We start from the raw sequence: 27,012 nt of genomic DNA on the forward strand, positions 1-27,012 counted from the left end.
ATGAACATAGTTTTTAATCTCTAAAAGTAAAAGGCAAGTCATGCAACAACATAATATATATATATAATATTTATTTCAGGAATGTACAAAATAGCCAAATTTCTATATTTTGATTTCTACACGAGGCCTATAATTTATGTAGTATTTGTTCATCACTATCATCAAGAAAAACAGAAAACCCTAAATATTAAACATAAATTAGTATATTAATAGTGAAATATATTCCATAAATGCATTAAAAGTCACTGTTTTATCATTGGGTCACCTAACCAACTTCCATCATTGCATTCACCAAGCTAGCTAATGCTCACTTGAAGTAATTTTTTCATGTTTTGTTCAAATATTTTGATTTCACCGCCTAGTTATACTGCATTAAAGTGTAAAATAAAGACTTTGATGAACAGAAATATGTTACTGTAGTAATTATGATAAAGAGAAACTATGCCCCTTGGGGGGCATTTCACCCCACTCTACCCTACTGCTTTTCTGGGGATGGCATCCGCTACCTGTGCAGACTGTTGGGTCCCAAAATTATCAGACACTTACCAGTTCTCATATTTGATCTTGACCTGTTGCCAGGTCCTCTTTGGTCAAGTCATGTTTGTTCTGTATAAATATTGATAGGATGTGTAACAAAAAAGAGGAACATAAATTAATAAGCTGCACTCTAAAAAATGCTGGGTTGTTTGAACCCAATTTTGGGTAAAATATGGACAAACCCAGCCATTGGGTTACATTTTTAAATTACATTTTTAACCCAATGGCTGGGTTTGTCCATATTTTACCCAAAATTGGGTTCAAACAACCCAGCATTTTTTAGAGTGCAGCTTATTAATTTATGTTAAGTGTGTGTAACATAAATTAATCAGCTGTCAGCAGTGTTGGGTAAGTTACTCTAAAAAAGTAATTAATTACTAGTTACTAATTACCTTTTCAACAGTGTAATTAGATTACTGTGCAAATTACTCTATCTAAAAAGTATTTAATTACTTTTAATTACTAATTACTTTCAAAATCCCATATCAATCTCAACCAGCTGAATAATACAAGGATAGACATGAATCTGTTTTAATTCTTTCAAATAAATACTATAAAATTGCATGAATTAGGCTATCCTTAAACAGACCAAGGTGGAGAAGGTTACATTATAAAAACATACTTTTTAGCATCAGACAATAGGCTACATTTTGATGTTAAACCCACTATTGTTTTATGTCTGATCTCATGACATTTCACACTTTTTTCATACATATTTTACAATTATTCATACGAATTTGTACGAGTGCGGTCGTAATATTTAGACACCTCATAAAATGCGAATCGCTGTGAGATCGGATTGATCTATACACAGTATTTACCTCAATTACATCAATAACTGTAATTAAATTACAGATAAATTAAGAGTAATCCCTTGCTTTACATTTTCAATGAAAAGTAATGAAATTACAGTAACTAATTACTTAGTAATTAGTTACACCCAACACTGGAAGTAGGCTATGGCGCACGCAACTTATCCATAGTAGCATCAATGAATCTGTGATGGACTGTGTGGTCTGTTGAAGAAAGCTGTTGACTCCCACTTATCTGAATGTCTTACACCTGGCTTGACATAGCCGCTCCTCCTGAGCCTGGTTTGGCCTTTGTGAAACTGATAAAGCCAGGATGCACTGATCACACTAGGTCAAGCCCAGCTTTATCTCTTATCCTGGATTTCTAAATTCTGCTTTTGTGAAACAGGCCTCTGGGCATTGAAAATCGCGACATCAAACTGTGTTTACACCAGTGTTTTGACCGCAAACGACTAATGTTAGGTACAGTTATTAGGCAAAAAGACGACGTCTCATGTTATATGTTGACAAACTGCACATAGAAACATGTCCCGTCTCGTCAACAACATGTAAGTTAGCATGTAGCCTATGAAATGAAACGTCCATATTTTCGCACTGGTAGTGCTAGTAGTTACAGCCTGAGCCTACATATACTAGGAAAAAGTGTCTCCGCTCTGACATCCTTCAGGGAAAGCATTGCCGCTTCCACACGTTTAACTCCCGGCACAGCATGGTAAACGTGCGCGCCGGTGATGCAGAATTGACCACGCAACACATGTTCAAGATCAATCTCTTGAGGACGGTTGCCTCCGCCGAAGTCCATTAAAACCTGACAATGGACACCTCGAAGGGCATTAACCCGCTTATACCATGGTCACTTGCGAAATAAAACATTTTTAAAACATTAGCTGCTAGTTTATATTTTAATTAGGCTAAATCAAGTTTTTACAAATAATAACTCGCCTGGTTTATTTAGCAACCGGAGATATTTATAGTCCGCTCAGCTTGTAGAACCCTTCAGGTTCAAAAATGCATTTTTTTTTCATGAAACACAAAGGTAGGCATAGTTATTTTTTTATTACACATAAAACAATTAATCAAACAGGCTTCTTAGGCTTGAAACGCTGTACTCTCCTCCTGCCGGTTGTCTGGACAGCGGTGTAAAACTCCCGCAGGATCTCATTCAGAGCAGCAGCGGTGAAAAAAATGAAAAAATTCACAAATCTTGCATGTCAAGATGACACTGGGTTCAGACTTCTAAGTGACCGACTTTTGGAGCTATACCCAATTAAAAATTAAAATTCAGGAAAAAAATTACAATTTCGGACCGGAGTAACACCGTTACACGAATTCACAAATCATAAATAACGAAATGAGATATCATTTGCATGTCCACGACACCGCACTGCGGGACCACAGCGAAATTAAATCTGAAAATCAAACCGCAAACTCTTTACTCCGGTGCAGCACCGTAATTTTCTTTGTGACGTTTCTCCGTTTTATTTACATTTTTTCTTTCTTCAGCAGCATCCCAGTCGTCAAAGTTGTGATATTCTCCATAAATGTTAAAAGAAATAACGAAGTAGCTCATTGTTGTATTAGTATGCTATTGGCCAAAACTGAACCACGGGCTATTGACGCATGGCAATGTTTTTCTTCCAACATATTGGCCATTATAAGGAAAGAATGACTCTATAAAGTTGTCTTTTTTCCCTCCTTTCATATTGTTTAATTATTGATGATATTTAAGTTGCTCCCCCATTCCTGTCTGTTTGTTTGAGTGGATGTTTTATTTCTAAAGACTATAAGAAGTTGAAACTCACTTTCCATGATCTAACAAGATGATTACTACAAATGAGTTTTAGAGCTACATTAGTATCCTATATTGGTAAATCTGTAATAGTTGATGCATTTTCAATGTTAATTTTTTTTTTTTTTTTTTTTTTTTTTTTTTACAGGACTGGTTGGGCAAGAAAACTTGACAGACTGTTTGCCTGGTAATGGGCTTTATGCACAGCTGCACTACTTCCTGAACTTCAGCCAGCTCCTTGTTTCCTGTCTGCCATTATTGGCCAAATTGATTAATTCAGGTGTGTCTGATTATTGTTGCCATGACAACTGAGGTCAAGCACACCTGAATTAATCAATTTGACCAATAATGGCAGACAGGAAACAAGGAGCTGGCTGAAGTTCAGGAAGTAGTGCAGCTGGGCATAAAGCCCATTGGAGTTACAATGAGAGGAGCAATGTGAGAAGAAGGGCTTTTACAGGTTGTAATAAGATGTTACACTCGGAATGTACAAAATAAAATAGCCTTCACACTGTTACACAATTCTAGGTGTAATATTTATTTGTGGTATTATTGTTAAATAAAATTTAAATTGAATAAAATATAGAATTTTTCTGTGACTTATTTGTTCACATGGTTTGGGTAGGGTTAGGCTGCATGGGATATGGTTCAGTTTGGGGGTTTGAAAGGGTGGTGTTGAAACGGTTAACTTAGAATTGGTACCAATAATAAAACCAGTTTTGGCCCAGTTCAGGGCCAGTTAAGGGTGATTAACTGGCTGAGATTCGGGCCAGTTATGGCCCATGTGTGACCCTTGTCTTTAATCCAGTTCTGGGCCACCTCAGCGCCGTCATTCTTTGCGGTACTTGGGCCGAGGATGGGTTCATATGGTTTGGGTAAGATTAGGCTGGGTTATGGCTCAGTTTTGGGGTTTCTGGTTAAAGGGTGGTGTCGATATGGTTAACGTATGGCTGAGAATTGGTACAAATAATAAAACCTGTTTTGGCCCAGTTCAGGGCCAGTTAAGGGTGATTAACTGGCTGAGATTCGGGCCAGTTATGGCCCATGTGTGACCCTTGTCTATAATCCAGTTCTGGGCCACTTCAGTACCGTCATTCTCTGCGGTATTTGGGCCGAGGGAAAAGTAATTGTGTGGGCCGGAGCTGGGCCAGAAAAAATTTGCTATGTGGGTTACCAATAGCAGAACATCAGGTACTGAGAGCTCACCTCATCATCATCATCTTCCTCCACCTCATGCAGCTGACACACACAGTGTTTAGATGAGCTGAAGTGCGTTTACATGGACACAATCGGAATGAAATCAATACGATTGATGAATGCGATCAAGGTGTTTACATGAAGGATAAATAAAGTGATCGGTTTGATGTGCGTGTTTATATGTCACAAGATTCAAATCGGAATTGATTTTTTGACATGCACACACTGCACGAATATGCCACTGTTCGCGCATAACTATTCTCAACTATTGGTTCTGTATTCGTTTTAAACAACAGACTTAATATTTATCCGTCTCTGGTCATGATTTGGAGACGATGAGCATGAACCGTTTTGCCGTGCTGATTGTATTTATCAGGCAGTAAAACCCCGCGCCCAAAAGTCGTGTGAGGATGAGAATGTAAAACAAGCACTGGTGGGACGTTGTCCTGCTCCTCTTCACACACACTGAGTGAAATGAGATTTTTTTAACAACGAAACACTCATTTATATGAAACTTTATTCAACAGGAAGAACCGCTCGTTCCGTGCGTCATACGTCATTACGATATTTCAACGTCATTGCACATGTGCAGTCCTTTTAGTTTCGGTTTCCAATCCGATCAAGTGTTTACATGTTCTCTCGCTCGGATTACTAAAGGAGTAAACCACCCCTTTCAATCCGATCGAAATTCCAGTCGGATCGAGCTCACTCGGATCAATTAAGGTGTTTATGAAGTTTTTTTAGTCCGATTGAGCCGTCAATCAGATTATAAGTGTCCATGTAAACGCAGGTACTGATAGAGATGTGCAGGTTCTGCTGTGTGAACACAAGTGACAGCAGGGCCGTGCAGAGACCTCTGTAGGGGCAGGTGCTCAAAGTATAAAATGGGGCACATGGAAACAAGGCTTTATAGGGCTGTGCTCAAAATATCAATACAGTAATATATCAATACAGATGATTCTGCATCGATACAGCAGCAAATGCATTGATGGAGTTTTGAAAAAGAACCAGAACAGAAAAGACAAATTTAAAGTTTAAAATTAAAAAAAAATAATTGATGTGCTCTATATATAGGCCTAACTCTGGGATTAGAAACTGAAGCATCTTAAGTTGTCCCAACCTGGTGGCTTTTTCTTCTCAGAATAATAAAGAACAGCTGTTATAGTAAACTGTATAGGACAAAATCAACCTGGCCCATGTTTCGTGCAGTAGAGTATAGTTTTATTTAATGGCATATCAGCATCTGTGGCTATATTCATGGCAAAAACTGATTTACAAAAATACAAGTTACATTTTATGATGATACTGTTGGAGTTGATCTGAGACTGTAGACATTAAAATAAACAGAGATATAGGGTATTGGCTGATTAAACCATTTTTATGTGACCATGTCAAGATGTAAAGATTGCTGACAGTGTTTGGAACTGGCTCACTAGTCCACTGACCTGCTAAAGCTACAGATTCTGCCCAGGCTGCTATAGTATGCCTATAATAATACAATAATAGTATATAATAGTAACGTAACTAGGGGAGATGTTCACAGAGGCTTCTGCACACAAAACATAAGATACTGGTAAGCCTATGTGATAACTTGCCAGAGTTGTGATAATCATTTTTATGTGAAAATATTTTTTTTAATAAATACTGTAATAATAATAATAGTTTAAAGTACAAATAATAGTTTTTAGTCAAATAACACCCCTCCACGCCCGTGAAACTTTTCTCCCTCAAACAGCAAGCTAACGTTACTTCTACAGCCTACACACAGCAATACAAACAACATCTCTCTGCATGCTCTCTTCACGTCGTTCTAGTAAAATAATAATAATAAGTAAACAAACATCAAAATCACTTCGCTGAGAATAGAACACCACTTACCAGCAGCCGCAAGACTTGAAGATATCCTCTGGGAATGCGCGATTGCGCGTAGCCGCGCGAAATTATAAAATGCGCGTGCAGCGTGAGGAATCAGGTGAAAGGTCATCATGTGGGTCATTTTATTTACGTATAAATTATTATTCATTCATTTTACTACTAGTTAGATGGGGCAGGCATCCACAAAAGTGCCTTTAAATACAAAAAAAAGGAGATGAAATTTTGTCTTGACAAAAGGGCACCTTGGGCACCAAGGGGCAAAAGGGCAGGTGCTCGAGCATATCTGAAAATATCTGTCAGTAACTCATCGGGTTTTCATGAAATCTGAAAAGATTGTGGATATGAGGAAATGTAAGAAATATGAAATATGAGGAAATGTAAAAACCAAAGGCCCTGTCTACTCAGTTTCAGGGACATTGTAAATGTTTAACATGAACAAATGCTTAATGTGTCTTATCTTTACCTTCTCACATTGATCAATGTTATAATTGTACAGTTTTTTTTTTACCAGCAGAAACATCCTTAAATCAAGATACATTTACCTGAGAAGCAGAATTACGCAAGATGAAAAGTGTTATTTTCTGAGAAATTGATAATGATATTATTCTTTATTTACAGGTTTTATGACTTACTTTTAAACTTTACAAGGAAAAATTAGGCCATGAAACACTATTTATATTTTGTAAGATTATTCCTGAAGGGGGAGGACAAATTAAACAGTTGGATTAATTAGCAGAAGTTATTGAATAATATTTTTTTTATTATTATTGTCATATTATGAATGTTGAATTAATTTTACATTGACAAAAAAACATTCAGAAACATGTATGATAATAATACAGTTAAAATAACATAAAGTCAAAGAGAAAATATGCTAGTTTTAATTTGTTTTCAATTTAATTTCGCAATCAATAAGTCGGTACAATAGATCATTTCTGATATTCATAATTAGTCAGTTGTTCTGTCCAATGTTAATAACTCTAAAAGCCAATGTTTACACAGGAGGACACATGATGATGACCAGAAAGGAACATAATCATTATGAAGTAATCATTTCACTTGAAAAGACAGAAAACCCCTTGAGTGACTCAATCGACTTGTTTAAACTACCTAAAATACTAAAGTGAATTACAGGGAAATGCCAGAATAAATATATTGTATATAATAAAGCAGATGCACATTTACCCTCTAAAGTGCAAACTGAATGAGAAACAGTCTCATATTAAACACACAGGATGATTTTCGACTCTCAAAATCATGATGAATCAATGTAAAACTATGTTAACTAAACTGTTTTCATTACATAAAACAATCATCTTACATTTATGATCGTGTTATTATTATTTGTATATATGTGACTGGTGTGTTCTTGTGCGGATGTAATCACACTGAGATCAGGTGGATGGTTACTCACAGATGCACTTTACTGGGTCTGGGACAAACAGACTGGGACAAACACCAACAAAGGCAGGTTAACAATGCATCACGCTGCTCAAGACATCAGCAGCACGAGATATGAGAGTCTGCTCACTAATATTTTTACAGGGTGATCGTGAACATATAGTGGAGTAAAAACCAAAATAAAACACATTAAAGAAAATATAAATAATTTTCTCTGTTCTCATTATCACTTCACAAATACAGAGAAGTATAATCTTGAATAACCATCATTTTACATAATTAAATGAAACACTGAAAATGAGCACAGACCCTAAATGGCACGGTTACACGGATCAGCACGTGCGAGCACGTGTGAGCATGTGTGCCGACACGTGAGTTAGGGCTAACACTCAAATTAACTAAAATAACTTCACACAGAACGCGACAAATCCGAATAAAACATACCTGGGACAAACACCAACAAAGGCAGGTTAACAATGCATCACGCTGCTCAAGACATCTTAAATGAGAATAAATAGAGTTCGTCAGAGGATTACCATACACACACACACGTCATTTTATCATTGCGAATCACAGATATTCAACTCGACTGACAAAATTAGTAACGAACGGTTTAATGTATACTTGTGTGTAATATAAAATCCATCCATTGCACTTAAGGACTATATAAACTCATTTTTATGACACAGCGCTTATAAATGCGACTTACCAGCAGCACGAGATATGAGAGTCTGCTGCTGGTGACGTAGCTCCGCCCATGACGGTACGCACGCTGATGCAAGAGACGTAACAGCCAATGTCGAGTTTTCCCAATTTATACATGAATTTATAAACATTCTTTTAAACTCCGTTACATACACCCCCCCTAAATTCTTGTTAAATTGGGCTAGAACCAGCATATGTAACAAACTAAATATACAGTAGAGATTGCACAAAAAAAAATGTGAGTAAAAGAGCTTTACAATACAGTAAGTCAGAATTTATCTCTTCCCTAGGAAATGTGTAAGAATGAAATGGTACCAGGTTCCACACTTAACACAGACTATAGGAGGTGCAGTCTACACGCTCCTAGTAATTACAAATGTATCTCTGCTCTTCAAATATCTTTAGATTGAGACAACAAACTCTTCTCAGAGTCAAGAAAAACTCACTTCAATGTCATTCTCTAAACAATTAACTCTTAGATGACTCATTATTTAGACTCAGACTTTTTAAACAAAAATGTTCCTTAACAATTCAACAACAAAGTTAGTTCCTTGAAAAATAACTTGTGGATCACTTTTCGAATCACTTTCCACAATTTTCTGACTGTCAATCTCACAAATAAGTCTGTTAGGGGGCTTAACTGATCTCCCTAATCGTGTAGTGACGTGGTCCCTAAGAGTACTTGTGGGTTGACTGCAAATGACAGGGTCAAGTCTATTATCAGGCTCAGGCAAGCAACTGGGGTACTCATTTGGTATGGCTGCAGGCAAATTTTCTGCACTTCCAGCAAGCTGAGGAACATGCTCAGGTTCCGGACTGTATTGATCATTGCCAGAGCACTCAGGAGTCATCTCATCAGACATATCTGAATCACCACAACTGGCATCTTGCAGATCTTCACTGGCATGCGTTCCATCCATCTGCAGTAACCATTCTGATGTCTTTGAAACAGGGTCCGAATCATCCATCAGAACGGGTTCAAGAGCACTTCCACAGGTAGCATCAGTAGAATCTGATCGAACTGATTCTTCACCATCATCCCATGATAAGAAATTGACTGGCAGCAATAGATTTCTGTGCACCACTTTTTCTTTGCCACTCTGAACATCCTTAATCCTGTACACATTAATCTCTGGTTTCACTGATTGAACTTCATACAAAACAGAGTCCCACTTGTCCGAGACTTTCCTCTTGCCTTTCTCTCCACGGTTAGCCAGCAAAACTCTATCTCCCACTTGCAAGGGTGAACCTCTGACTTTCCGATTGTAAAGAACGGCATGCCGGTTCTGCTCTTTGAGACTGTGTTTCCGGGCAATTTCACCAGCTGCGCTCAGATCTCTTTTCAGTGCAGTGACAAACTCATGGTGACTGACCACTTTCTCATCACAAAGGACATGCTGAAACATGATGTCGATCGGCAATCTCGGAATACGCCCAAACATGAGATAGAAAGGGGCGAACCCAGTGGTTTCATGCACAGTACAGTTGTAACTGAAGGTTAAAGTTCTTAGAAGCTGTGGCCACCTCGCCTTAGATTTCTCGGGAAGAGCTCTAATCATATTGCCCAATGTCCTATTGAAACGTTCTGCTATACCATTACCCATGGGGTGGTATGGTGTAGTGTGCGACTTCTGAACACCAGCCATCTCAAGCAAATTCTTAATGATCTTACTTTCAAAGTTTGCACCTTGATCCGAATGTATTCTCTTTGGGAATCCATAGATGCAGAAGAGGTCATTCCAAAGGCGATGTGCAACTTGTTTGGCTGATTGATTGTGACAAGGAAAGGCATGTGCCATTTTAGAAAAATGATCTGTCACTACTAGGACATCGACAACCTTCCCTGAAGTCTGTTCAGCACTCCAGAAGTCGATGCATACTAGTTCCATAGGTTCAGAGGTGCGAATATGCTCAAGGGGCGCACGAGCATCTGGCTCAGGGGTTTTTCCAACAACACACCTCTGGCAGTTCTTCACATAGAGCTTGATGTCTTTACTCATTCCTGGCCAAAAGAACCTTTCAGCTGCTAGAGAGAGAGTTCTTGCACCACCCTGATGTCCAGCTGCATCATGGACACCACGGAGGACGTCATGCTTCAGGGAATCTGGTACAACATACTGAAAGATTTTCTTGTTCATCAGTCGATCCCTCTTGACTCTGTACAGTACATGATTACGAACCTTCAGCTTTTTCCACTGCTTCAAAAGGGCTGTCACAGAGCTAGGTTCCTTTACTTTCTCACTCTTTGAAGGACGTTTATGTCTCCGAACATAGTGGAGGACTCTACCAACTACATTGTCCAACTCTTGGAGATTCGAGAGTCTTGAGAACGGGATTGCAACAGATGTGTCTTCATCAGGAAGCTGGAGTGACGTCGGACTTGTCACGGGCAATGGACTGACTCCACCATCGCAGTGAGCACCTAGAACAGCAGAAACTTCAGCAGCATCAACAGATCCAGGACACGAGTCATTCGCGTTATCCTCTAGCTCGTTCTCAGTTCCATTACCAGTAGCTTCGACATTCTGACAATTGTTAGTGACACGAAAGGCATCTTGCACGGTTCCTGTAACAACTCCATTTACCTCATCCAAGAGAGACACGTATGGTTCTTTCAACAGACGATGGCTAACACAAGACTTGACAAAGGGTTCTCTGCTCAAGGCATCTGCAACAATGTTCTTTGTGCCTGGCACATACTTCAGGTCAAAGTCGAATGCAGCAAGCTTCGCCACCCATCGCTGTTCACACGCGTCCAATCTGGGTTTGGTAAGAATATACGTCAGTGGGTTATTATCAGACCATGCAGTGAAATGTCTCCCTTTTAACCAGTGGCTAAACTTGTCGCAAATAGCCCACTTTAAAGCCAGAAATTCGAGTCTATGTGCTGGGTAGTTCATCTGAGACTTGGAGAGTGTTTTGCTGGCGAAAGCAACTGGACGTGCAACCTTCTCTCCAGGCGGCACCTGAGATAACACAGCTCCTATCCCATCAAATGAAGCATCAACAGAGAGAATAAAGTCGTGACTGAAATCTGGGTGTGCTAGAGTCACACTGTGCAACAAGTCCTGCTTCAAAGACTCAAAAGCAGTTCGACACTCACTAGTCCAATCCACGGGTGAGAGTTTCACAGCACTGAGCGGCTTCTTCACACGGCTACACTTTCTCTGAGGTCTTTTCTCTGAACGATCTGATAGAAGTTTGAAAAGAGGTTTTGCCTTAGCAGAACAGTCGATAATGAAATGCTGATAATACAAGATCATGCCCAGGAAAGAACGAATCTTCTTCTGAGAAGGGGTCACGCCATCTGCTTCCATGAGATCGGTAGTCTGGATGTCACTAATCACCTTCACCTTTTCTGGGTCAGTCTGGACACCATTCCCAGTGACAATGTGTCCCAAGAATCTGACAGATCTCCTGAGGAACATGCACTTCTTCGGCGCTAGCTTTAAGTTGTGTTTAGACAGGCGTGAGAAGACCAGTTCCAACCGGTCAAGAGCTATTTGTTCACTTGGAGCAAAAACCATCAGATCGTCCAAGTAGCAGAGAAGACTTGTGAAATTCTCATCCCCGAAAATGGACATCATCATCCTCATAAAGGTAGCCGGACTATTGGTCAAACCCTGAGGTAGACGATTGTACTCATGAAGGCCGAACGGAGAGGAGAAAGCGGTGTACTTCTTATGCTCTTCGAACAAGGGAACATTATAAAAGCCAGAAGTCAAGTCCATTGTCGAAAAGAAAACGTTACCTCCCAAAGCTGCGAGTGCATCCGCTTGGTGTGGGAGTGGGTGAGCGTCCTTCACTGTCTTCGCATTCAGCCATCTAAAATCAGTACAAATCCGAAGGTCACCATTCTTTTTTCCACACTAATACTAGCGGAGATGCATATTCACTCTGAGACTTCCTTATAATGCCTTTAACCTCCATCTCATTCAAGGCAGTGCGCAGCTTATCATAGTGGCTGGGGGCTACACGTCGATAAGGGAGTCGAAAGGGCTTCTCGTCCACCAAGTGGATTTTGTGAACAAAGTCAGTAGCTTCTCCGCAATCCATTTTTCCACGTGAAAAGGTTGACTCATACTTCTCAATGAGATTCAGAAGCCTATCCTTCCATTCCTCTGACACTTCACAAGCGTCCAGATTCAGATCCTGCAGTCCTAATTTATCCAGCACGTTTCTTCTCTCATCACTGGTTCGCACATGACTTGTAGAACTTGCAGCACACTGAACGTTACACTTCAAAGACTCGGCTGTAGACAACTCCTCCACGGCGATACAGGTAAAAACGTCCACAATCTTTTTGTTTTTCTTAATGACGATAACTTTGTCTGTAGGGTTCATTATCTTGAAAGGCACCCATCTACTGCCCCACATAGGTGTGATGACTCTTCCTATAATCACGTTCCTTGGACGGCATTTACACAGGGTAGGCTCGACAATGACTGTGCTCCCTACAGAAACAGAAGTTGACTCAGGAAGCTGAGCCCAAGCAAGATGTTCATGGTGTGGTTCCAGAACTATTTTCTCTTTCAACTTAGCTGTGCCCACTTTATCAGGCATGTCTTCACCCTTCCATCTTTCCACGTTAGAAAGCAGAGATAGGAATTGGTGACACTCAACATCTTCTGAGTTAACTGTGTTGGACACGAGTCTCCAGTATCCATCAGTCTCTTTCATTTTTTGAATTAGCCACTTGATAGCATTGCTGCCCAGAATCAAATCGTCGGTTTGGCCTGGAACCACTAAGACTGGAACAACCATCTTGCATGCGTAAACTGAGAGTTCAAGCTCATACATCACTTTTGGGGTAACACGCTGTCCGCCACAACCAATTATGACAACATCACCAGCAGGAAACTTTTGTAGGTTTGGCTTGTGTTGTAACAAGAGACTTTCAGCAGCTTCACTCATCGTGCACGCCATGGAGCCACTGTCAACCATAGCTTTCAGTTGAAGGTCGCCCCATAGTGTCGCTGGTGTGTAAAACAGACTATCAATTCGCTGTACTCTGTGAGTGTTCTGAAATATTACAGTTGTCCCTGCAGGCTCAACGGAACTAGAAAGACTATAAACTGAGGATGGATCATCCATACAACACTGGGTTGGAGGAATAAAGTCACGATCCACGCTGTCCTCCTCTGAACGCAGATCTTCTAGTTTCCCAGCCCTTGGGAAGAGGGTGATGACACCCTCTCAGGACAGACAAAGCGGGAATGACCAGGAGAGTGACACTGAAAGCACAACTTCTTGTCAAGACAATGCGTGAGCCCGGAATGATCAGGGCTCGAACAGACAGTGCAGGGCAGATCATTGAGGCCTTTCACTCTTGGAAGACTCACTTTGGGCTTCAAACGTGTACCTGGCTTTTTGCTGTCAGATTCTCTTAACAGGACTTTTTCCAGTAAGCTCATGACACGCTCCAATGCAGATGCTTCCAGAGACTTGGACTGCTGAACATCATAAGGAGCTGGAAGTGCTGCAGATGACAGTTCCACTTCAGTTCTGTTCACAGGTATTTTAGTGGGTGCTGTTTTTCTTACTGTGGATACAAGACTGGAATCTGAGTGATACTCATTCAAAATATCCTGAACTTCTCGCACAGTCCATGCGTCAATTGTCTTAGACCGAAAGGTGATTGCAAGCTCTTTACATGGGCAGTGTCTGATGAACATGCGGGTTACCTCGGTTCCAGGACAATCCAGTACTTTACCCTGTTCCTTCAAACGCTCAGCAGCAATGTCAACAGCACGGTTTAGCTTGATCCAGTACTCGAAGGCATCTTCATCTGGTCTGGGTAAGGTGGAATAAAAGTCAGCCAGCGGGAGAGGAGAGCAAGGAGCAGCTTCAAAGTGTTTCCTGAGAATGCTAAAGATCGCATCAGGGTTATGCACAATGTCAATGTCACAGTTTCTTATGCCAAACTTGACCACGTCCCTTGCTTTGCCTCTTAGGTGAATCATAATCTCTTCCGCTTGATGCTCTTTTCTCAAATTATTGCGTTTAATATAGTCTCTCATGATGTCTATCCACTCATTTAAGTCAACAGCATCAGAAACTCCTCCCCTGAAGCTAGGAGGTTCTCTCACATTTTTGGAAAAAGACAACTGGCTTCGCATCAGGTCCATCATTTGTGAAGCTGCACCATCAGCAGTTACACTTCTGGTGGAATCATCAACTGAAGGTGAGTCAACTTTGTGTGTCGGGCTTAGTCTGTTGACTATGCTATCAGCAATCTGCTGACCAACCTGGCTGATTATGTCAGTCATAGCGGTGACTACATTTGGGGGCTGTGCATTAGGGTATGGAGTAGACGAAAACACACCCTGTTGCTGTCTCGGATTTTGTGAATCATAACTCGTAGATGGGCCCTCAAAACCCAATGGATCTGAATTTGGGCTGTGACTATCTACGACTACATGAGCGTCACTCTGTACATCAGGCCCACTGAACTGTAATGACTCTGGCACTCTCAATAAACCCCATCCTCTACCTTTACTTCTACAGACTGGAGTGTGACAGTTATCAAACCCATTCATGATGAACAACAGTACTCGTAAAAAAATGAATACAATAAATCAAAAACTTTGAATTTGCAATTCACTGTATAGCAAATTGTCCTTTGCAAATATTGCAAGTCGCTTAAATGCAAATGTCTCTATATAAAAATAGTGTCTTTTCTTAAAAAAACGTTCCTGAGCAAAACTGTGTCCACCTGACTCCAGCGGAAACTTTAAGATGAACCCTCGGTCGCTTCAGGAGCCATCTTGATTGAAGAAACAACGGGTCACGGCACCAATGTGACTGGTGTGTTCTTGTGCGGATGTAATCACACTGAGATCAGGTGGATGGTTACTCACAGATGCACTTTACTGGGTCTGGGACAAACAGACTGGGACAAACACCAACAAAGGCAGGTTAACAATGCATCACGCTGCTCAAGACATCAGCAGCACGAGATATGAGAGTCTGCTCACTAATATTTTTACAGGGTGATCGTGAACATATAGTGGAGTAAAAACCAAAATAAAACACATTAAAGAAAATATAAATAATTTTCTCTGTTCTCATTATCACTTCACAAATACAGAGAAGTATAATCTTGAATAACCATCATTTTACATAATTAAATGAAACACTGAAAATGAGCACAGACCCTAAATGGCACGGTTACACGGATCAGCACGTGCGAGCACGTGTGAGCATGTGTGCCGACACGTGAGTTAGGGCTAACACTCAAATTAACTAAAATAACTTCACACAGAACGCGACAAATCCGAATAAAACATACCTGGGACAAACACCAACAAAGGCAGGTTAACAATGCATCACGCTGCTCAAGACATCTTAAATGAGAATAAATAGAGTTCGTCAGAGGATTACCATACACACACACACGTCATTTTATCATTGCGAATCACAGATATTCAACTCGACTGACAAAATTAGTAACGAACGGTTTAATGTATACTTGTGTGTAATATAAAATCCATCCATTGCACTTAAGGACTATATAAACTCATTTTTATGACACAGCGCTTATAAATGCGACTTACCAGCAGCACGAGATATGAGAGTCTGCTGCTGGTGACGTAGCTCCGCCCATGACGGTACGCACGCTGATGCAAGAGACGTAACAGCCAATGTCGAGTTTTCCCAATTTATACATGAATTTATAAACATTCTTTTAAACTCCGTTACATATAGACCTGCACCGCTATACCAGCTGGACTAATTATAAAACCTGCTGCAATGGCCGTCATTTAAAGTTATTCTGATGCTTGAAAAAAGTGGATGAAATTCACACTTGCTCCTTCTGGTTCATTTTGTATCTTTGCTTTATGTCTTTCTATTTTTGACCTCGTTCGAACCTCTAAATCTGCTCCGATTTTCTTTAGCATTCTCACAATCCTTGATTGTTTCTCTTGTTGTTTTCTCTGTGCTTCCTCTCTCTGTCTCCTCTCTTCTTCCTCTCTCTTTCTTATCTCTTTTTCCTCTCGTCTGAATCTGTGAGCATCTTCAATCATCTGATTACTATAGTGTCCACCTCCATTCTGCTCTATCATTAGCCGTTTCTCAATATGCGTACTTGTCTGTACTTGTGTTCTTGTGGACTTGTGAAACGTCATCAGTCGCTGCCGAAGTACTGTTCCAATTCAAAGTTCGCATCTAGCCAAGTCCACTTCAAATCCCCGGATGTGTTCTTGATCCGCCCCGTTTATTGAGGATGCATCGAGAGGTGACTTGTGTGGACTTGAGATAGCCAGGTAACCCAGAATGCACCTCGCACCAACCAGCAAGCGTCAATGGGAGAGGAGAAAATCCGCGAAATATCAAAATACTACTGTTATTGAGTCATTAAATGTAATTTTAAGAGTGTTTCAGGCGAGAATGTGGTTGTTTAAATCTTAAATATGTAGTTTATTTATAAAGATAGCACCTATCTGAAAAATGCATCTGACATTTTCGGAGTTCTGACATCCAAGCCTTCAGCGGACACTCAGCGAGATCAACCCCGACTGGAACAGCTTATCCTCGGCTAGTGCTTCTGACGTTTGCCGCCGGCTCTGATCTCTCTAGTCTAGTGGATAAACCTTGACGTATAATTCGTCTTGTGTATAAGTCTATCTTTGGTCTCATTAAACTATACTTTGTTCCATGGCGCAAAAAAAAAAAAAAATAGTTTGAGGTTTCATGTCAACAACTTTTTTTATATTATCTTCACTATATGAACAATAAAATAAAATGACATAACCCTGTCTCTGTTTGATAAATGTCAATAAAAATCAATGTTTCATATTTTTAAAATGAAAACAAATAGATCATGTTCATAAATGCAGTGAAAAGAATCGCGTTACCTGAACCACATGGCCATTAGGCTAATAGGCTATGTTGTTTTTTGTTAATGAAAAGAGTCAGAGGGGTGTTTTAACATATTGCCTAAAATATTGAGTAGAACGTGAGTGACGCGATCAAGTACGCTCTGTTCCATTTGCAGTAGAACCGGACTTGCGTCCTCGCATCCTCGGGAGTTCGTTCTCCGGAGTCGAACTTGCAAGTCTGAACTACCAAGGACGCAAGTCCGAAGTCTGCGTACTTATTGAGAAACGGCTATGGTGTCAATCTTCTTCAGTAGATCATTCACCTGATCTCTGTTATTCTCATCTTTATTGTTGAGACGTGAAATCTGCCTCCACACTGATCAACTTCATCTCTTAATCTACTGTTATCCTTAATGAGTTTCTCTACAGACTCTCCATCTATCTGATCTCCATGAGTGAAGAGAATGATGGACTATTTAAACACTTCTTCTCCAAACATCATCTTAATCTGCTGAGGAATCTGCTGCTCATGTTCAGTGAATCTCATATTCACAGGAAACACAATGAGGAAAGCGTGCGGTCCAGGACTGGATATATAAACACTTCTCGCTATCTCTGTCACTAACTCTTCAGGCTTCATCTGTGTGTCAAAGAATCCAGGAGTATCAACTACAGACACAGATCTGCCTGAAACAGTGGCGTGAGCATCTGAACATTCACTGGTTACTGCATTCATTCTCATCACAGATCTGAACTCTCTCTGTCCCAGTTTTGTGTTTCCAGCTGCACTCTTCCCAACACCACTTTTACCCAGAAGAACAATCCGTCTGGATGAGGGACTGGAGACTGGAGTGTCCTGGATGCTGATGGGAATACTTTGTCTCTTTGACACTGTAAAAAAAAAAAAAAAAAAGTTAATAAAAAAACAAAAAACAGATCCATTAATTCCATTGTCAGGAAATTGCCATTCCTTCCATGGTGTTTTAACAATAACATAATGTAAAAAAGGACAATGTTAAATTAATGGTAAAGGGCTGCAGCTGCAGCAGATTACTGTTATTTTACAGCGCACATTTTTACATTGATCCCATTCAATGGATCGTAACATGAACATTGATTGCAACATTCTAACAACATAAAAGTATCCAGTTTCCTGAATGTTAATAGAATGCTATTTAAAGGTGCAAAACGCAAGTCTCTGAGTTTTTGCAGAACTACGTCCCCTCTGGCGACAAGGGAAACTGCAACCAGAGCTGTGCGCGTTCATGGACCACACACACACGCTTGCACGAGCTGTTCATAACCAAAGCAGCATCAGCCGTACACATCTTTTGTTATATGAGGAATGAGGAAATAAAGTTATAAATCTGCAAGTCATTTAAAATATATGAAAGGAAAGGCATTTGAGTAAATTACACAATTAAGTGTGTGTGTGTGTGTGGGGGGGGACAGGGGGGGGCGGTGGGGGGGACAGGGGTAGTAGAAAACTTCGTTTTTTGTTTCCATCTATCTTCATGTTGAACTGTTTTATGTTGTTGCCTATCGGTTGTTGTTTAAATGTTACTTGGTTCCTGCATATTTATCTGTCCTGTTCTGAGTTCCCTGGATTATCTGTTAGTGTTATTAATAAAAGCTTGTGATTGGATTCACTCTCCGTTTCGTTCCTGACTGGATGTAACAGAACAACCGACCACCAAATGAATCCAGCAGCACAGATTATGCGTCTCCGTCAAGGAGATCGGTCCTTAGGGGAGTATATTATGGACTTTATTAAGCTGGCACCTGTCTCATCTTTTGATGAGGTGCGCCTGATGGTATTCTTCCGAGGAGGGCTATCCGAGCCACTCTACTCCTTTATGCCACTCCATCACCCTAGCTGTAGTCTGAAGGAATATATCATCCAGGCTGTTTTGCTGAACGATTCTCTGTCCGCCAAGACCGACCTGCCGGAGCTCAGCCCTGCAGAGCCAGAGACGCTTCAAGTCAGCCCTGCCGAGCCTGCGCTCACCGTCACTTCTGCCGAGCCAGTGTCTACGGACAAGATGGCTGATTCAGAGGCTGTTCACATCACTTTTGCCGACCCAGAGTCTGTTCACGTCACCGCCTCCCAGCCAGTGTCTACGGACAAGATGGCCGCCTCCGAGCCAGTGGGTGCTTCTCATTTCTTATTTGTGCATCCTCGTTTCCTTTCCTTGCTTCCTTTCCTTGCGTCTCAGCTCCACCCCCTGTAGGACGAGAGGGAAGGAAGCGAGGAAAGGAAAGGAGGACAGAGGAATCGAATAAAAGCTTTTTTATATACATTGGAATACTTGATCACTCGAGCGTCACTCCACAGTGTCATCAGCAGCGCTAAAAGTATCTGCCCTTATGATGTTGAAGTTTGGTTATTTAATAAATTCATAATAAATAATAATAAAGAAAGGCTATACTGTTGAAATATTTGAGATTTGTGGTTTATATAAACTGCAAAGGTAAAGTATAAATTAAAATGATTGTGACCGATGTGAAGGGGGAGGAGAATTGACACGTGCGTCACGTTTAGTCTATATAACAGTTCCGCGTAGGATGCACCTGTGTATCCTCGCTTATGACTCCTCAGGAAGCCTCCTATCTCCTCGATCCTCGACTCCTCACGGTGCAATTAGAGAATTGAGATGTCCTTCAAGATGGCTGAGCTCGATCGGTTTCCGGGTCATAGGAGGGAGGACGGAGGAGCGAGGAGACGAGGAGGGATATTGAGAAGCACCCAGTGTCTAGGGACAAGATGGCCGCCTTCGAGCCAGTGTCTACGGACAAGATGGCCATTTCAGAGACTGTTCACGTTCCTTCTGGCGATCCAGAGATTGTTCACGTCACTTCCGTTGAGCCAGTGTCTACGGACAAGATGGCCGATCCAGAATCTGTTCATGTCGCTTCCTCCGAGCCTGTGTCTACGGACAAGATGGCTGAGCCAGTGTGTGTGTCCGTCCCCGAGCCAGAGTGTGCGTCGTCCGTCCCCACCTCCACGTCACCACCCTCCTGAACTTGTGTTTTGGGTGTTACACTAGGGGCGTCGGGAGCCGCCCATGGGGGGGGGGGGGGGGGGGGGGGCTATGTCACGTGTGGGTTTTGTTACATACATACATACTGTGGTGAGATCTGGTACTACCTCAGCCCTGAAGAGCGCCTGGTATCGAAGTGGCCAGGTGCCTTTTGCTGTCAGGTCAGAATTTCTGGATAAACGTTCCTTATAGCTCGTTTAACCTATACCAGTAAATCTAGGTGTATCCCTACACTCATGTGAACCAATACATTATTACTAGCAACAACCATCAATGCAATTCATACTCACCCTCCGTGGAGATGCTTCCGTGGAGTCCTGGTGACCTCTTGCCCTCGCAAGGGTAGCTTTAATGCTCTTACTATTGCTTATAGAACTGGTATTGTGACCCGAGGCAAAGAACTATTCAACTTTTATCTTTATAAAATGAAAATTTATTTATACAAACGATAATAACACTGGTTACACAATGATTGTTAATAGTAGCAACAAAAGAAAAGGTTACAGATTATAATACCTCAGTTTCTCCCTACTTAACAGGGCAGTCCTGTATAAGTGGTTCAGTCACAAAGCTTTTTTTAACATACACAGTTCAAGTATCAAATGAATAACTAACCTTGTCCTTCTATGAGCAGGTTAAGTTAACATCATACAGCTAAGCAGTTAAAGCAATATATGTTCCAGCAAGCTGGACTGAAGAATGATTACCTTCAGGGATGCACGCAAAAATCTTCTAGCAAGATGCAACAACTAACACTGAAAACGCAGCCTTATTTATACTGGCTGTGTGACACAATCTCTCAGACCATCTGGGTTTTTCCAACGGATACACTTGCAACACAATAGTCATGCGACTCCTAGTTCCTCCTTTAAGATTCGCTGAGCAGGCATTGCGTGTGCATTCTTTCTCCCCTTCCGAGTCTTGGGTTCTCTGGTCCTTCTTGAATGTGTACATGCATATAAATTCATATGTGTTTTTGTAAGTTCATTAAAATCTAAACTCTGCGGTACAATACATACACACACACATATACAGTGCCCTCCACAATTATTGGCACCCCTGTTTAAGATGTGGTTGAGGACTTTTAAAAATTCTCCCTTTTTTTTAAACAACATAGAACCCAAATGCAAAAAAAAGAGAAAAATCCAACCTTTTATTTAAGTACATTACTTTGGTGGTAAAAAAAATGTAAAAATTTAGAAAAATAAAAACTTCAAATCATGTGTCCCACAATTATTGGCACCCCTAACAATTCCGCTGAAAAATGTAATTGATTTTAAAAAAAAATATATTTTCTGTAGTTGCTAATGTTGGTCAGGATATCTAGGAACTTTTAATTAGTAATTCATGACTTCCTATTTCCCTGGGGTATAAATATGACATGACACAGAGGCCTAATTCTCTTACCCATTTGTCAACATGGCAAAGACAAGAGAACACACCATTCAAGTAAGGCAGATGTGTGATGACCTTTATAAGTCAGGCAATGGCTACAAGAAAATAGCCACTCACCTTATATTGCCCATATCTAAAGTTAGAGGAATCATTAAGAAGTTTAAAACAACAGGAACAGTGACAAACAAGGCTGAAAGAGGTCCCAAGTTTATCTTGCCACAACGCACTGTGAGGAGGATGCTAAGAAAAGTAAAAAAAAGTCCTAAGCTCACTGTCACAGAATTGCATCAAATAGTGGCATCTTGGGGTCACAAAATCTCCAAAACAACCATCAGACGCTCTCTACATGCCAACAAGATGTTTGGGAGGCATGCTAGGAAAAAGCCTTTTCTCACTAACACTGACAAACGTAAACGTCTGGAGTTTGCCAAGCGGCACTGGGACTTCATCTGGGATCGTGTGCTTTGGTCGGATGAGACTAAGATTGAGCTTTTTGGCAACAAACACTCTAAGTGGATCTGGTGTAAAACAAAAGATGTGTATGCCGAAAAGTACCTCATGCCCACCGTGAAGTATGGTGGAGGATCTGTGATGCTGTGGGCCTGTTTCTCTTCCAAAGGCCCTGGGAACCTTGTTAGGGTGCATGGCATTATGAACGCTTTGAAATACCAGGACATTTTAAATAAAAACCTGATGGCCTCTGCCAGAAAGCTGAAGATGGGTCGTCATTGGGTCTTTCAGCAGGATAATGATCCAAAACGTGTAGCAAAATCTACACAAAAATGGTTCAGTCACAAACTCAAGGTCCTCCCATGGCCATCTCAGTCCCCAGACCTCAATCCAATCGAAAACCTGTGGGGTGAGCTAAAGAGGAGAGTGCACAAGAGAGGGCCCAGGATACTGGATGATCTAGAAAGATTTTGCAAAGAAGAATGGTCAAAGATCCCTCTCTCTGTGTTCTTCAATCTTGTGAAATGTTATAGGAGGAGATTAAGTGCTGTCTTGTTGGCAAAAGGGGGTTGTACAAAGTATTAACATCAGGGGTGCCAATAATTGTGGGACACATGATTTGAAGTTTTTATTTTTTTAAATTTTACTTTTTTTTTTTTACCACCAAAGTAATGTACTTAAATAAAAGGTTGGATTTTTCTATTTTTTTGCATTTGGGTTCTATGTTGTTTGAAAAAAAGGGAGAATTTTTAAAAGTCCTCGACCACATCTTAAACAGGGGTGCCAATAATTGTGGAGGGCACAGTATATATATATATATATATATATATATATATATATATATATATATATTGTATAAATATATTTTTTTCTACATATTTTAAAATATGAGGGAAGAACAAAACAGTAAACTTAGTGAAGGTATTTACCTGCCAAATTTATTCAGCAAAATAAAGGCAAACTTGAGATACATGTTTTAGAATAACACAAAGCTCACAGGAAGAATAATACTTTGACAACAGCATCAGTTATTAATATTTGCTTGATTCTCTCTTGTTTTTTACATGTGTCCATAATTTCTTTGTATGATTTGGCATGTTTTACTGCATTATTATCACAGATTCCAAGCACAACTATATGCAATATGATTGCAAAATCTAGACCTTGTTTTTAAAAGATTCAGATAAAAGCTGCAGATATCAGCTTTCCTCGGCTGGTCATCACTTCATTTTTCACAATTAAGAGAGGCATTAACCTTTGTAATGTGTAGACCTAGGTATTTAACAGTATCTTTGACAGAAATATTGTAAAAAGGTTGCTGGAGTGAAGTTATGAATAGGTATAGGTCATTCACATTTATTCAGATTAAACTTTAAACCAGATGCCCTAGAAAAAAAAAAGGTTAAAGCATTTTTTTATACGTTTCAGTGTCTTAAATGATTGTAAGAACATTGATCATTAGTTCACAACAGTTCAGTGCCACTTCAGTTAACTGTTAACAATCAGCCTAGACTTCCCCAAAAGATCCTTTCAACTTCGTAAAAAGTACGAGTTCTCCAGGAAAAGTACGAGTTTTCTGAATAAGAACTGTTTTGACTCTTAAAGCCGGGTGCACACTGTGCGATATTGGCCATGATTTGGCCGTCTGAGACTCCTGAGACAACAACTCTGTCACCCAACGATTCTATCTCGTCTACAAACCATGTTTTGTCGCAAAAAAACACGCAATAAAATGAACCAGACAGAAACTAGTGCTGCACACTGTTTGCGCGACGATCTGCTCTGAGAAAAAAAAAGCAAAAAAGAAAAGAAAAACTAAGATTTACCTGGTGTCCTCAACCCATACGTTGCTATGACTGGCTATATTCATGACATCACTGAGGTTGAGTCGCGCGACGGCTCTGGATGTCTAGCAGGCTAGATATTTTTCTCGAGCGTTTTCGCTGCGTTGTTGGCTCTTTCATACCAACAGATTGGCAAGCGTTCATCATCCGCTAATATTAGTGTTTTATCTTGAGTCCTCCGGCTGGAGAACAGCAGTGATGAACTGATATCAGCCGTTTAATTAAACACTTCTCTCACTCCTCTGTCCTTCTTTCTTCAGTCTCTGAATCATCTCTCTCGTTCATCACGGTTTATTCTTCTCTCCTGTGTGCTTTCTCACTCTCACTGGTCTCAGTTTAGTCCTCTTGTTGTTTTCTGTCTCATCAGCTCCACTAACAGATGAACGATGCAGAACTGCTATAGTTTTCTCTTCTGTCTCACTTCACAATGAGAAGAGCATGACCAGTGAAAATATCTGTCAGTAACTCATCGGGTTTTCATGGAAGTGCCAAAAAATACAGGAGTATCAACTACAGACACAGCTGTCTTTTCCAAGCTGTCTCCACTCTTCCTCTCTCTGCAATGCCTCTTTCAGTATCTGTCTCTCCTCTTCCTTTCTCTTCTCCTCTCCCTTTCTCTTCTCCTCTTCCTTTCTCTTCTCCTCTTCCTTTCTCTTCTCCTCTTCCTTTCTCTTCTCCTCTTCCTTTCTCTTCTCCTCTTCCTTTCTCTTCTCCTCTTCCTTTCTCTTCTCCTCTGCCTCCTTTCTCACTCTCTCCATCTCCTCTTGTACTTCAATCATCTGATTACTGTAGTGTCCTCCTCCATTCTGCTCTATCATTGTGTCAATCTTCTGCAGTAGATCATTCACCTGATCTCTGTTATTCTCATCTTTATTGTTGAAGACGTGAAATCTGCCTCCACACTGACCAACTAGATCTCTTAATCTACAGTTCTCCTTAATGAGTTTCTCTACAGACTTTCCTCTCAGCTGATCTCCATGAGTGAAGAGAATGATGGAGTATTTTAACACTTCCTGACCAAACATCATCTTAATCCTCTGAAGAATCTGCTGATCATATTCAGTGAATCTCATATTCACAGGAAACACAATGATAAAAGCGTGCGGTCCAGGACTGGATATATAAACACTTCTCGCTATCTCTGTCATTGACTCTTCAGGCTTCATCTCTGTGTGAAAGAATCCAGGAGTATCAATTACAGACACAGATCTGCCTGAAACAGTGGCGTGTTTCTCTGAACATTTACGGTTTACTAAATTCATTCTCATCACAGTTATAAACTCTCTCCGTCCCAGTATTGTGTTTCCAGCTGCACTCTTTCCAACTCCAGTTTTACCCAGAAGAACAATCCGTCTGGATGAGAGACTGGCAGGAGTATCTGGTTCAGGACACAAACAGAAAAAAACAAAACAAAAGTGAACAAACTTGATATGCATCTAAGGATCACATCTTTGCATGATCAAAAACACTTTTTATGCTAATGACAACCTATTTATCTCTACACATAATTCAATCACTACATGCAAACACATGACGTTCAATAACTTCATTTAAATAACTAAGTTTGGCTGGTAGCGGTTTACTTGAATATTAAACTCAAGAGACATTCAGTGGAAAAATAATGCAGTTCATCTTAAAAGTGATCCACTATTCAGCAAAAAAGTACAATAACACTCACCCTTCAACCCCAAAGATCTCTGGATGATGTTTACAAGAAGTCTCGCTTGGTCACTTGGTTCTTTCTTCTTGTTGTTGAACACATGATATCTCTGATCATATTTCTGAACGAGGTTCTTCAGTGGTTCAGACAGATTAATGAACTCTTTTATGGTCATGTTTTCTTCCTCCAGTTCGTCTCCTCCAGTGAAGAGAATCCAGGTTTTCTTCAAGCGCTCTTCTCCTAACAGCTCCTCAATCTTCTCCACTGTTTCTCTCTCTTTATCAGTGAATCTGTCAGCTTTGATGACCAGCAGAAACACACAGAGACCTGATTCACATCTCTGAAGAACCTTTACATTTATCATCTGTCGAATCTGCTCTTCACTGAGTTTTGTGTTGAATAATCCTGGTGTGTCATAAACAGTGACCCGTCGTCCATCAACAGTCCCAGATTCACCGGATACATATTGCGTGACAGAAGTGGAGCTTTTCTTTGATATGAAAGCTTCTCGTCCCAGGATTGTGTTTCCTGATGCACTTTTGCCAATTCCTGTTATTCCCAGTAACACCAAATTCAGACCTGACATCCCTTCTGCCATTTTCAAAATGTGGCCTAAAGCTCAAAAGTGCTGCAAGACAAAAATGAACACACATGATTGTGTTAGTCAGCAGACGGTGCTGCCATTAAAGGACGAAATGGAGGAGGGATCTTACGACACATTGCCGGCTTACCAGTTTTTGACCTATTGTGTGAGCAGTGGCACAAAAAGTGCGTATGTGCTATACGCGGCGCATAGGGGCACCAAAGCAATGGTAAAAAAAAAATTTAAATTAAAATTTAATTAAAATATCTATATATATTGTATTTCTAAATGTAGCTGCTGTTGTGCATTTCTAAATTATTTCTGCATTTCTTCATTGTTATATAAAATTTTAGAGGACTAACACAGGCTAGAGTAGGCGCCCTCATGGAGAAGGGGGGCGGGTAATATCGCGAGTGGGCGGGGGCGCCGTGAGCGCTGAGCGAGCAGGTACGAGTAGTGAATTGTCGTCAAAAAAGATGGATAGAACAAAATATTGTGGGGCTAAACATAGAAAAAGAAAGAGAGAAAAGGAAATGACAAGTCAATTGATGCGACAGAAGCTAAATAACTGCATGCATTGCTGAAAGCCAACAGGTAGGATTTAAACAGTGGTGGAGGAAGTACTGAATCTCAGTACTTAAAGGGTTAGTTCACCCAAAAATGAAAATTAAGTCATTAATTACTCACCCCCATGCTGTACCAACCCCGTAAGACCTTCGTTCGTCTTCGGAACACAAATGAAGATATTTTTGATTAAATTTGAGAGCTGTATAACTACCACATAGACTGCCTAAGGGACTGCCTCTTGACGGCCCAGAAAGTCAATGAAGAAAATGTTTAAATATTCCATGTGACTACCGTGGCTCAACTATATGTTTATCAAGCGACGCAACATAACATC

General features: G+C 40.5%; 2 protein-coding genes and 1 pseudogene across 3 annotated transcripts in view; all 3 read right to left on the reverse strand.

Annotated features, from left to right (window-relative positions):
- Positions 1-4,351: 4,351 nt before the first annotated feature.
- Positions 4,352-27,012, reverse strand: part of LOC148981893 (GTPase IMAP family member 8-like) — a 128,823-nt gene continuing 106,162 nt past the window's right edge. Inside the window, exon 4 of one of the 2 annotated variants that reach the window (XM_089129145.1) lies at positions 4,352-5,148. The gene's annotated coding sequence lies outside the window, so the exon portion shown is untranslated. Of the gene's footprint in view, positions 5,152-27,012 lie in introns of both variants that reach the window. The other variant, XM_089129146.1, reaches the window with a different exon arrangement.
- LOC148981894 (GTPase IMAP family member 9-like) lies at positions 17,414-18,715 on the reverse strand (annotated as a pseudogene).
- On the reverse strand, positions 23,962-26,153 carry LOC148981895 (GTPase IMAP family member 8-like). Its single transcript, XM_089129220.1, has 2 exons — positions 25,547-26,153; positions 23,962-25,246 (listed from the first exon to the last, which is right to left on the reverse strand). The coding sequence occupies exons 1-2, from the start codon at positions 26,124-26,126 to the stop codon at positions 24,375-24,377; spliced, it is 1,452 nt and encodes a 483-aa protein (XP_088985346.1). The 5' UTR covers positions 26,127-26,153; the 3' UTR covers positions 23,962-24,374.

The sequence above is a fragment of the Pimephales promelas genome, chromosome 3, assembly GCF_988280905.1.
Source record: "Pimephales promelas chromosome 3, fPimPro1.hap1.1, whole genome shotgun sequence".
In the NCBI taxonomy this organism is placed as follows: Eukaryota; Metazoa; Chordata; class Actinopteri; order Cypriniformes; family Leuciscidae; genus Pimephales; species Pimephales promelas.

Coding starts and splice junctions, on each gene's coding strand:
- LOC148981895 (XM_089129220.1), bottom strand. CDS start 26,126: ATGGCAGAAGGGATGTCAGGTCTGAATTTGGTGTTACTGGGAATAACA. Junction 25,247..25,546: donor GAGATCTTTGGGGTTGAAGG/GTGAGTGTTATT, acceptor GTCCTGAACCAG/ATACTCCTGCCAGTCTCTCA.